Source organism: Nilaparvata lugens, chromosome X (genome assembly GCF_014356525.2).
Source record: "Nilaparvata lugens isolate BPH chromosome X, ASM1435652v1, whole genome shotgun sequence".
Lineage (NCBI taxonomy): Eukaryota > Metazoa > Arthropoda > Insecta > Hemiptera > Delphacidae > Nilaparvata > Nilaparvata lugens.
The window spans coordinates 88,532,962-88,546,345 of NC_052518.1; the positions used below are offsets into that span (position 1 = coordinate 88,532,962).

Genomic DNA, 13,384 nt, shown 5'->3' on the forward strand with positions numbered 1-13,384 from the left:
ACTTTTTGAATCCGGCCCTAACTAAATTAAATTGATTATACAATTTTACTGACTGCTTGACTATAATGCCAGAATGTTCAGAGGAACAGGCTCTAGTATTTATAAACAGCTAGATAAATTTTTAAATTTCCGAGATGAATATAATCACATTATTTAAAATGAATATATTATTCTCACCTTTAAGATTTCATTGTTGATTATTAGAGCTACCATTGTGACAGCTGAACAAAATGTTGCCACGTAATTGATTGTATGCAGATTCTCAAATATCCCAATGTAAGTCTGAAAAGAAAAGCCGTACATAAAATTAAGCGAATGTAGTTTTTCACATAATAAACAACTCAGTTGAGTCTGAACAAAGTGCATCATACATGTCTTTGAACGTAGAGAATTCTCCTATTTTCTAAGTGTACTTGAGTAAATGCATACGTTTTTGTATTATTCCTTGAAGTAAACTCAATCTTGCTTTACTTGAAATTTATTTTGCTAACTAAAAAAAAAAAAAATGGTAGACATTTCATAAAAAAGAAATAATTCATAGGAAAAATTAGAAAATTCAGAAAAGATCCATTTTACTCGATGTCTTAACCTAGTTTGGACAGTGAAGTCCACTCCACTTCGCAAAAAATAAGAAATAATATTTTTGTAGTAGTATGATGAATACTGAATGGAGCATACATTTCAAATCAATAGATATTTGTATTTGGATAATTGAATTATAATTTGCTATAGCTGATAATATTTAGAAGTTTCAAATTGAATAAAACTTATAGTATGGATTATATTTTTAATATTTTGAAGTTTCAAGTGGAAAAATAAGATACAGGATAAGTATGATTATGTCTATAACACCGATCCACATGTTGAATAAGAGAGAATGTTGGCAATTATTACTTACTCGTAGTATATATAGTGGTCCGGTGTATTTTGGAACATTCATTCCAAGAAGATCTTTTATTTGAGAAGTGAATACATGGATAGCGGCTCCAGCTGTCAGTCCATTCACTAATGTATCAGACAGAAGCGTGCAAATAACTCCTAGACGTAACAAGTACATTCCTAGCTGAAAAAGGCATCAGTTAGGAAATCATACAACAAAGATTTGGCTAACAATCTACTATTCAATAGCTACCCTACGAGGAATCTATTAATCTCGTTTTCAATTTCTCACCTAATTTTCTGCACTCATATTACAATATCAGTGTTATAAGTATACCTTTTAACAACTATCCACAATAATTTATTATTATTGTCCATCAACAATTTTAAAAAAAGTTTCTTTTATCGGAGGTCCTACTTCTTCATTGCTTGATGAATTCAGTCTCGAATCAGAATAAAGCTGTGACCTCGGAAAATTCTCTCAATTACTAAAATAATACTATTTATACCAATACTATGATAATACAGATTGATGTATAATTTCGTCATTCAAGTGTATGACGCGCATCACAATTGATATAGAGAATGTATTTCTCGTGTATAATTTTCATCTCTCACATAATATCACTGTATACCAAATGCTTTGTAGTAGATTACTACGGGAAATACACAAACTGATATAATGTCATACAAATTTAATCATGAAGATTTTATAGTGAACATGAAAACTGCTGCAACAGTTTCAATCATTTACCATAAAAAAACGGATTCTAGTTTTCGTACTCACAGAGTAGAATAGTTTTCCTTACCGTGGTTGGTGATTTTGTTTGTGCTTTCAAATGAAATTAAGTCATCACATACAACCCTACTACCGTACCGTATCACATAAAATCGTAATGTAATCTATGGCAGACTTAAATAGCTTACTCCACATATTCTTGCGACAACCTATAGCCAATACACACTTATACTAGCATCTGCTTCATTTAAATTCGCATTTGCGTTTGTTTCAGTAGTAATTATTCTGCACATGTGGAAAGTTTACACGGGGCTAGATAGGCAACCCCTTCTCGCTAATAGTTTCATTCATAATTTCAGTATTATGAATGAACTTATTTAATACATATGATTGCATAACTAACCCCGTGTTATGTACTTGCCCTTGGTTTAGCCAATACATTCTTTCTTTCTCTGACGCTCTCCCCATTTATCTTCCTACCTTTTTCTATAAAGCACTGTTTCCTGGTATCAGTTTCACAATATTTGAACAAGTTACCTTTGGTAAATGTGCACTACCCCATTTATAACCCATGTATCATAAATTAAGTTTGTAGCGTGAATATTGATGTTGTGAAACTTTTCCATAATTGAAGAGACATGAAATGTTGTCAAAAATCCATCTATCATGTTATTCTATGACCATTAACAAAGTTATCTTTATTTTCACGTGGATCTAGTTGTTAAAATCAATCTGTTACTTTACCTGGAAAATTCCAACCATGAATGTGACCGCCATAGCAACTTCAATCGGCGAATAAGAAGTTCCACTTTGTTCGGCTGCGTATGGTAACGTTGAATTGACTGGAATATTTGCTAATGAATAGGTCGATGAATATGTAGAAACTGTTTTTCCGGCCATCAAACAAATAACAGCGAAAGAACCTGTTGGAAATATGATTAAATTTGTTTAAAATTTGAGTGTAATAATAATTATAATGATCGAGAAGTACTACCTACAGTCTACAGTTATTATAATTTCACCAATCATGATTATTCATTTATCATCTGTTGGTTGTAATTGGTGCATTATTTATAATATTTTGTTTATCTGGATGCTTATTAAAGCTTATCAAGCTCATATTAAAACTTGGAAAATGAATATTTCCATTCCAAAAAATAACATGGTCTGAGTCCACTAACTCTAGCGACGATCTAACTAATATGAGCTAAAAACTAACTCTAGCTCGTACTTCCATACATGGGATGCTCAAAGTACCTACTAAGTTAGTAAATAAGCTGTAAGCTAAACAACCTATAAGCTATAGATTAGGTTGTTAAAACAGCATTATGAAGTATAGTTTCCACCCTTATCGTAGTTATAATAGGGGATACTTTAGAAACTACTTAATAGAATTATAATTATAATAATTCATAGAGCAGCTGAAGACAAAGCAGAGCATAACATAAGTCATGAGCTGTTTCATCTGGCTGTTTACAGTAGCTGTCATTACAGAAAAATAGAATCTGATAGAAAATAAAATGTTCTTGCGCTGTCATCTAGCATCAGAAGTTGTTCGTAAATCTGTTTTATCAAATACTGCTAGATAAAGTGTGGTATGGTCTCTATTTAACCTGCATTAGGTCAGTCGATCCAAGTTCAAGTTCAAGTCACTGACCTGCTGACTTTTTTATCATCTATTCATTATTAGTGTCACTCGCTTTGATATGACTTCTTTCACGCTTTTATCTTCAACTCTACACTAACTCTGCATTCTTGGCCAAATAATTGTCTGCATTATAAATTCAGTTTCTCATTATTTTTACACAATATGAATGAATTATTATCATTCAACAAGAAAGTATCTTTCAAAATTTATTATGTGCCATTCTATTTGTTCCTCTTTAGTTATAGAAAAGACATAGTATTTGCCTTTCGGAATAAGTATACTCGTAAAAAGGAAGAGTAGAGTACCTCATCACGATATCTTGTTGACTTTATTTATAACTGGTGGATTATGACGGCAAATAATCACAAATAATATATTCATACACTTTTAAATTAAAATCCACGATACATATTATGATGTCAATTGTGTATACTTGTAGATTGGCTTATACTGATTGGTATATTTAAACAATCTTTCAGATGTCAACAAACAATCATACGACAAATTGAAATATATTGACTAGAATTTTTGTCAAAAATGTTTTTTTTACAAGTCGACTTCAGTAATTTTTAATTGCAATAGCGTAACGCTGTAGCGCCGAAATCGATAAGGGTTTTTTCTAAAAAATAATAGTATAGACCAACATTCTTCAGTGTTCTTACTGACTACTTTAAAGCACGGAGCACACTGGAGACGCGCCGCGCCGCCTTGTCAGTTGACAACACATCTTCCTTCAATGTTCAATAATTTGTTAGCTTTGTAAATAATAGCTTGTCAGTTTTAACTATTTTCCTACCGCAAACTGGAAAGCGGAAGATGAAAATTATGGAGTTGCAATGTGAACTTAGCCTATACTGGGATTTGCAACAAAGTTTTAACAGCATGACCAAGTTTTTCGTTGTACAAAACGGCATGGATACCAAATTACCATTCTCTGAAAGTATTTATTACCATTATTTCCCCCACAACCAACACGTACTGATGCGTGATCCCCCACCTGATATGTACGGTGTGACTGCCTCTCTCTCACCACAACATAGACCCTCTTTGATCCTCTTCGAGAATTTTTCATCGTAGTCTTGTTCCTAAACACTACTTGATTATTCTATTTATGTGTTCTATTTATGGAACCAAGAACGCTCAGACAAAAGTGTTTGTGGAGGTTTATTTTTCTTCCTTTTCGATTTTAATATAATGCTTCTCTATAAATAGCTCTTTCAAAGTTCTTTTTATCATAAAATAAAAATGTATGAACTTGATATTTGTCGTTTGATTGAAACCGATTTTTTTGTGTCTTTGTTCTATTCCTTCTAGAGGAAGTAGAAGTACTAACTAGAAAGATTGCATTTTCTTCTACTCCTAGTATGAACAGCTTTCTATAATATCTTATTAATAAGAATTTGGATGTCAATAAGCTTTCGCATTATTCATGGAAGTTCGAATCGGGAATACTCCATAAGTTCTTATTAATCACTTTAATTTTTCAATTTTGTAGATTTCAAAGGGCCGGCCTAATACCCGTTGTAAGTATCCTCTTCCCAACATAGAAACAGTTGGAAGATCCAACGGAATTCCGAGATGAATATAAATAAAATAAGATACAGCCGTACGTGATTAAGATATAAGCTGCTGGAATAGTGTGAAAACCAGCTGAATGCGTCTATAAATTAATGCCAATGTGCAGTTGGTTCAGGCACTTGCAATTTTGCAGAGACGTCTGCAAAGAATTCTCCAGCCAACTAAACCCGACTAAGCCAGATAGAACCAGACAAAACCAGACACAAGATTGGGAATTTTTGCAGAAGATTACGGTACTCTCGTGAAGTAATCTAGACTCTTGTGGGCTCTAGATAGTCTGGTTCGGTTTTAAATTACACGAAGTATCATTATTTCAATTCAAATTTGAGACTTCTCACAAAAAGTTTTTTGGCTGAGGTTGATTCACACAGAAGCCAGTATTGTGAGTGAGAGTAATGCATAGGATGATGATGTAGACCTTCAGTTTTTGGTGGGTTCCGAACCATCGGGTAGCGATTTTAAACTCATAAATTATATTTAACGGAGTCGGTTCTTGAAGTAATCACTACTTACCCGTCCTTATCGTAACTTATCGTAGCTATTAAACAGCAGTTTCCCTAAAAATAACCTAAAATTCCTAACTAAAAGCCCTAAATCCCTGAACTCTGAAGAAAACATGTGTGGCAAGGTATGTATGGAAATTAATTATTTGTGAGTGATCAACAGTACTAAATGCCTCCAAACGAATTTGAAGACATATACTGTATATCAGATTGAGGATTTTTTTGCCAACGATGTTATTGTAATATTGTATTTGTACTATTGAGATGAAGCAAAGTAATTCAATTTCATTAGAAATTACTTGAATTCCATTCAGGTCAGCTCACTCACACAGACTCAATGAAAACTCACCCATTGATATGTGTCGTGATGTTCCCAGAAATGCGTAAATTATCGTAGGAAAAAACGCCATGTAGAGTCCAACAACCGGTGGTACATTGCCTAAAATAGCGTATGCCATTCCTGTAACAGAAATGCATAATATTATTATAATAGTAATTTTTTCATCAATAGCATTCAGGAAAGATTTTTTATAGTGAGGTAGGTTTAAAAGTGGAATGTAGAACAGATCATAAGATACTGAAATTGTTGATATGGTCAGGGTATTGAAAAGGGCAATGATCATTAAAAAGGATGTTGTCATTGATGCATAAAAGATTATAACGGGTGTTTCAAAAAGGACGCACATGGAAGTTTGACAATGTCAATTTATTAGGTACATTAAGTTATTAAAGTAGTTATAAGTTATGCTCTATGGAATTAGTACCTTTATTATATTCAAATTACCTTTAAAACTTCACAATAAATGTTCAAAATGGCTTCTTCCACTAGTAATGCAGGTTCGAACACGTTTTATAACATTTGCAGCCACTTTTCGTAGTGTTTGCTCAGAAATGATTTTAATCTCACTTCCAATATTAGCCTTCAATTCGTCAAGTGTATGAGGACGATTGTCATTAAAAACCTTACTTTTTAAATTCCCCCAAAGAAAAAAGTCAGCTGGAGTAAGATCTGGGGATCTTGGCGGCCACAATCCTTTTGATATCACATGATGGTTAAAAAATTTTCGTAACATATTCATCGTTTCAGCAGAAGTATGGAATGTTGCATTATCCTGCTGAAACCAACAATCTCGATCGTCTAATTCTAACAAATCTATAAATTTTTCAATAATGTTGCAATATACAACACCATCTACAGATTTGTCAAAAAATGAAGGCCCTACAATACTTTCAATAATAAACAAACTTTCATCCTTTGAAAACACCATAGTTGAACATAATACAGACACTACAGATTACAAATGAATACTAACAAGCACTAGTAAATGTAAAATGGTGCATGCCAGTTCAACAATGAGTACGGTAGTGCCAACCGTTATTTGGGGGAACAAAATATTCCTTATACAGAAAATATATTCCCTCAAACTTCGATGTGCGTCCTTTTTGAAACACTCGTTATATTCAATTTTGAAAAGCAGGGTTTCCTTGTAATTATCGATCATAGCTGACCAAACGTAGTGAGGTCTGTGTTTTAACTCAGATTTTCTTTTGTCTGTATGTAACGCAATTACGGCCAAACGCGTTGATAGAATTCTATGAGATTTGGCAGGATTATTCCTTTTTCAACTGGGCGTCGATGTATACACAAGGTTTTTTGAAATTTTGCATTTTAAGGATAATATATTAAGAAGATGAATTCTTCCATACTCCTATATCACTATATAACATAATCTATTCTGAAGATAGGATTAATCAGACTATAGAATTATTCATAATTAGTCTGCTGACAAGTGGATTACACAGATATCTGGAGAAGCCAGTCTATTTCTGTATTTCAAACGTGAACTGAGTTTGTTAACATTTCAAAAAGGTGACATCAGGTACTTGTGGATGAGAATACTGCGTGAGGTCTACTGTTGACAGAACTACTATATATAATATCGTACATATGCTTTGTATCTTACAAAACAATAATAATTTACAATCTTCCTTATTAATCTTCAACATGAATGACCAATCTTGAAATGTTCTTCGTATTTTTACATTATGAATCCTCTACATAAATCTTCAGTTGAATTGGAAAGAGATAAACTTACCTTGAGGTATATTCATGATTCCAACTGTGAGTCCAGCGATTATATCTTTGGGTAAGTCTTGTTTAAAGCTATAACGAGAAAGCCAGTCGATTGCAGGAATCATACTTTTCACCATCTTTCCAGGATTGCATTCTGAACATCGAATATCGAGAGGATCTGTGAGAAAAGTGAGGATTGCAATTAATAAAAAGATTTCAGTTTCTATTTTTTACATTCCTTTGTAGGTGAGTTAAAGATGATTTTGATAGTATATATGTCCGCTCTAAAATGGTTTGAGAGTGATTGAGAGTTGAGCTATGTTTTTCATGACGATGACGCTCACATGAGCTTTAGGCTTGTGCTTGGTTGATGAGAGATGAGTGGATCTAGTTTTAGGTGGGTTCGCGCAAGGATAGTATATAGCTAGTCTATATACTATTCTTGGGGTTCAAGACTACTAATACAAATGAGAAAATAGATAGAACATTACTAAACTCATTTATAGAACATGAAACTTGCGAAAATATTCAACATAAACTGGGCATATATTATGTCATAAGCATATTGAAAATTTTATATGAAGCATGCATTTTCAATAAAAAATACCTTTACTGGAAAAACTTATTGTTAGGAGTATCTGTTTTGAAGGTATAGACTAATACGAATACTTTTATCATCATCAACTACAGTAATTACTGATCTAGTTGTTTTTGGTGAGGATCGCGAGTAAGTGAATTAATTTCGTCACTGATTTAAGCATATCGAGAACAAAGAGTAAAATATGTGTGTGCCTACGTTATCAACTATCACACCTCATTTTTAACTTTGTCTCAATCTGGCTGTACAGCAATATTTTTCAATGAAATTTTAACGATTTAATATAATTTATCAGAGCTTGAAAACTCGAGTGTATTACATAGACTATACATGTCGAATCGTGGTTTTTCTTATCAACAAGTGAAACCTTAATTATCAATCAATACTTTAAAACTAATAAAACGTGCATTACTTTCTCGTGTATTAGTACACTAGCGTCATATGTTATTGAAAATTGTTGAAACCAACATGAATTTTCAATTGATTGATTTTTGATTGGTTGGACGTGTAATTCCAGTACATAAAAATCATCGGTAGAGAATGTTTCGGAAAATTATTTGATTTAATATCATTTACCAGAGCTTGAAAAATCGAGTGTATTACATAGACTATACATGTCGAATCGTGGTTTTTGTTATCAACAAGTGAAACCTTAATTATTAATCAATACTTTGAAACTAATAAAACGTGCATTAGTGTATTAGTATACGAGCGTCATAATGTCATTGAAAATTGTTAGATCCAACATGAATTTTCAATTAATTGTTTATTGATTGGTTGGACGTGTGATTCCAGTACATGAAAATATTCGGTAGAGAAAGTTTAAGAAAATTATTAGAGAACATTTTACATACGTTAAGATTAAATGGAAAAATGGAATTTTTCTATCGGTAGACTCAATTCCTTCCTGATTAGTGTAGCTGATTTAATAGTCCAGTCAATATAGACATGAGAAAAGGGGCGTGCTCGCAATATATTACACAGGGTGATTCTTAATTATGGTAAAATAATTTAATACGTGATAGTAGAAAATAAAAATAAGAAAAAAGTTCTTATAAACATATATCCATAAACGCTTCATTAGCGAGCTATACAGGTTGAAAGATTTCGCCCGTAATTCAGTTCCTCTGGTGAAATACACCGATGTTGAATTGTTTGGGGACTAGTTTTTGAAAAACTTATGCTCGATTCATATAGAAAAATATCTGAAAAATCGAATAAAACTAGTCTGGAAGCTGTAGTGTGAGTAGTTTTTAAGAAAAAAGTTGATATATGCAAAAAATCTAACTAGAAAAACACAGACTTCTACGTCTGATGCCCAATAACTTTCTTTAATGACCAGTAAACAAATAATTTTTCGCTATAAAAATTGTAGAGAATTTAATTCTGAAAAGAATTATGTGAGCTGTTTAAACTAAATTTGAATAAAATGTATTCTTATGTAGTACATTACACCAAAAAAAGTTGCTGTTTTATGAGGAGAGAACTAATAACTCATAGGTTATAGCTGATTGCAATTAAAATATTCGGTTTTTATGAAAAGTTTTATTTTTATATGAAAGTAACATATCTAAATGACATTAAACTTATACCAAAAGACTAAAGATGATGTTCAAAGTGACCTCCGTTGTTCTTAATGCAGTTCAGACGTCTTCTCATCGATTGTCGGACCCGTTCAAATATTCCAGGAGTCTGCTTTATCATTTCTATTCCATTCAAAATCCTTAATAGGAGTTCTTCAATGGTATCAATCGGAGTATTGTATACTAAGGTTTTCAAGTGTCCCCAAGATAAAAATCCATAGGATTTAAGTCTGGTGAACTGGCTGGCCATGGTACTGGCCCACCTCGGCCTATCCATTGATTTGGAAACCTGTGATTCAGGTGTTCACGAACAGCAACACTGAAGTGTGCTGGAGCTCCATCATGCATAAACTAAATGTTTAGGCGCAACTGAAGAGGTACATCTTCAAGTAAGATAAATAGCTCCTTTCTCAAAAAGTTTAAGTAGATTATGCCATTAAGCCTGGGAGGAAGCTCGAACTTAAATATTTGCCCAAATTTTTATTGAAAACTGATGTTGTGGACGATTAGGATTGATGGTATGAGAATTCTCATCTGCCCAAATATGTTGGTTGTGGACGTTAACGAAAGCTGTTCTTGTAAAGTGTGCCTCGTCGATAAATAAAACGGTTGTTAAAATGTTTGGGTTAACAAGTTTTTCTAAAAACCATTGGCAAATACCAGCACGGGGAATACAGTCTCATGGCATTAGAGTATGAACTTTCTGGAGGTGATATGGATGAAATTGTTGCTCTTTTAGTATCCTCCAAATAATAGATTGATTGACATGAAACTGCACTGACAATTCTTTCTTGCTCTTTTCTGGATGTTCATAAACTTCATTAAGAACTTGTTCTTCTAACTAAAAGTCATAGTAGATCGGGGTCTGCCTGCAGACGTTTATGAATAGTGACGAAAATCCTTGAACTTGGACATACTTGGTTAGGAAAGTTCTCTTGATACAAACGTCTTGCTTCAGTAAAATTACAGTGTCCTATTCCATACATTAGATGCATGTCAGCTAATTCGGAGTATGAATAATGTCTAAAATTACCTGTCATTTTTAAAAAAGTTAACACTTAACACAAATCAAAGTCAAATGGTTACAAATAACTGTTCAATAGATTAAACAAGAAACAGCGCGGTTACAGTAGGCCTAACTTACAGTTTGTTGTTTTGTTCAACAGTGAGCTAAAATATTTCTAAAAATAATTTTCAGCTGATAATTTCTTTTAAATATTTTCTTATTCAGAACAAAATAAATCAGCTGTTTTGGAACAGCTGTTATTTGAATCCATGTTTTATTTGCAATCAAACCTATGAGTTATTAGTTCTCTCCTCATAAAACAGAAAATTTTTGTGGTGTAATGTACTACATAAGAATACATTTTATTCAATTTTTATTCAAATTTAGTTTAAACAGCTCACATAATTCTTTTCAGAATTAAATTCTCTACAATTTTTATTGCGAAAAATTATTTGCTTACTGGTCATTAAAGAAAGTTATTGGGCATCAGACGTAGAAGTCTGTGTTTTTCTAGTTAGATTTTTTGCATATATCAACTTTTTTCTCAAAAACTACTCACACTACAGCTTCCAGACTAGTTTTATTCGATTTTTCAGATATTTTTCCATATGAATCGAGCATAAGTTTTTCAAAAACTAGTCCCGAAACATTTCAGCATCGGTGTATTTCACCAGAGGAACTGAATTCCGGGCGAAATCTTTCAACCTGTATAGCTCGCGAATGAAGCGCTTATGGATATATGTTTATAAGAATTTTTTTCTTTTTTTTACCTCCACTATCACGTATCAAAGTATTTTACCATAATTAAGAATCACTCTGTATTGTAGTTCTGATTTCCTATGCAAAATTTCCTTGTGTTAAACACAAGGTGGCCCAAAATACTCGTATTTTTTGTTTATTTTCCAGTATAGTTATTGCCGTCAAATCCAGTCATCGTACAGAAAAATTTGCTCTCGCCTTCTTTCAGATTGAAAAGTTAGGAATAGAATGAAATTATTCAGTGCTTTCTTTTTTCAATAAGTACTGAATTACAATTTTTCAAAAATGAGCAAAGTTTTAAGAAGAAAATCAGTTTTGATGAATTTCAGTTTTTATTCAACAATATCTTCCATTCAAATGTATAATACAATAATAATTCTGTGCTGGCGTAATTCTGTGCTCTGGCGTAATTCTGGCGTAATTCTGTGCTCGACAGCCTGGGATCAGGTAGAGCGATCTATCTCACATAGATCTCCAGGTACATCTGATAACAAATCTCCTTGTAATTTGAAAAACACCGTACAGTAGGGCCTCGCCAATACTATAAACTCTGCTTCTCAATGTCTGAGGTTTCAGTTCACTTAAGATTGATATTGGTGTAACAACTGAAAATAACTATCTTAAATTGTATCAATGAATTTGTGGTTTTGACAATATCAAGTAGTTTTCATATTATCTACTACAACATCATCCTCACATAAACAATGAAAGTTCATTTTATTAGCTTATACGAAAATAAGAGGTTTTCTATGAACTGTATATGAATTTAACATTATGAAATATTGATTGAATAATTTTGAGAGAAATGTGGAAGTGACAATGGAATAACTTACATGCTTGTTGACTTTTACACCGATATGCCTCATCGAGCATGGTCTGAGGATAGATTGGTCGATCCACCTTCACGTGAGTTGATGACGTATGAGTACACTTCATGGTAGCGTCCATCATCCAGCATGTACCAAATTCGCCTAAATTTTTTCCACCCGAGTCCTCGTTCCCTGGAACATGAAAATAGAGTATTTGAGCAATAAATTTTAAAAAATAGTTACTTATTATCCCATTTTCATGAATGAGCCGTTCATTGCATCAAATTTTTTCACAGGGTTCTGTTGCTGGTGAGGTGTGAAAAACGAACACATTCTATAGTAAGAGCTTGGTACTGATTGTACGTATTCATAGAATGGAGAAAATTTATTTTTGTTTATATCAAAATCATCTACAGCAGATTATCCTCTTTTCTTCATATATCTTAGCAAGGAATTGGTGAATGTTTTCGTAACATTCCTGTATAAAAATATTATTGAACAAATTTGAATATTAATAAGAAATTTGTAAACAACATTTATTTATTAGTTACATGCAACACTTACAACGAAGATTATAATTATTTTATGATGTACTAGCAAGTAACCCGTGCTCCGCAAGGGTCTATTTTAAAACTTGACAAACTCAAAACTTGACCTAACGAAATTTTGTAGAATTGAAATAGGCCTATAACCATCCTCGGTTGAATTAACAATCTATATGCAAAATTTCAAGTTAAGCAGTCCAGTAGTTCAGACTTGATGATGGGTCAAACATAATTTTCCTATCCCGTACGTAAATAAGCCAGTTCTTCACCTTAATATAGTGTAGATCAACACATCGTTCTTAAATTGTAAAATAGCCTGATGAATAGATTGGAAAAACTAATTTTCTATGATCTTTTCTCTATGTTTTACAGTTCCATTGATGAAGAGCGGGAAACTGCACCAACTAATCTTGAACCGTTCATTGATAACAATTTTATGACTTTTCGGCATACATTCTCAAAACTTTCAATTGAAATTGTTTGTTTACATTCTACATGCATGCACGCTCTTCCAGGGATATGTTGTTGGCAAACAAGTAGTAAGCTAACTGCGGGATCAGTTTCTGCGACGTGAGGAAGTATCTCATTCATTAGAAGCGACCACATCTTACAAATACTATCTGGTTGCTGTGCTTTACTATCAACCGTTCCTAACCGGTTTCC

General features: G+C 32.8%; 1 protein-coding gene across 9 annotated transcripts in view; it reads right to left on the reverse strand.

The window, feature by feature from the left end:
- The window catches only part of LOC111051798 (sulfate transporter), a 47,037-nt gene that overhangs the window by 14,718 nt on the left and 18,935 nt on the right, over positions 1–13,384 (reverse strand). For 8 of the 9 annotated variants that reach the window (XM_039441835.1, XM_039441834.1, XM_039441833.1 and 5 more), the window contains 6 exons: positions 12,201–12,368; positions 7,444–7,599; positions 5,697–5,807; positions 2,363–2,541; positions 899–1,063; positions 178–282 (listed from right to left, as the gene is read on the reverse strand). In XM_039441835.1, coding sequence (XP_039297769.1) covers positions 178–282; positions 899–1,063; positions 2,363–2,541; positions 5,697–5,807; positions 7,444–7,599; positions 12,201–12,318 — 834 coding nt within the window. In that variant the 5' untranslated portion in view covers positions 12,319–12,368. Of the gene's footprint in view, positions 1–177; positions 283–898; positions 1,064–2,362; positions 2,542–5,696; positions 5,808–6,131; positions 6,662–7,443; positions 7,600–12,200; positions 12,369–13,384 lie in introns of those variants that run through there. The other variant, XM_039441836.1, reaches the window with a different exon arrangement.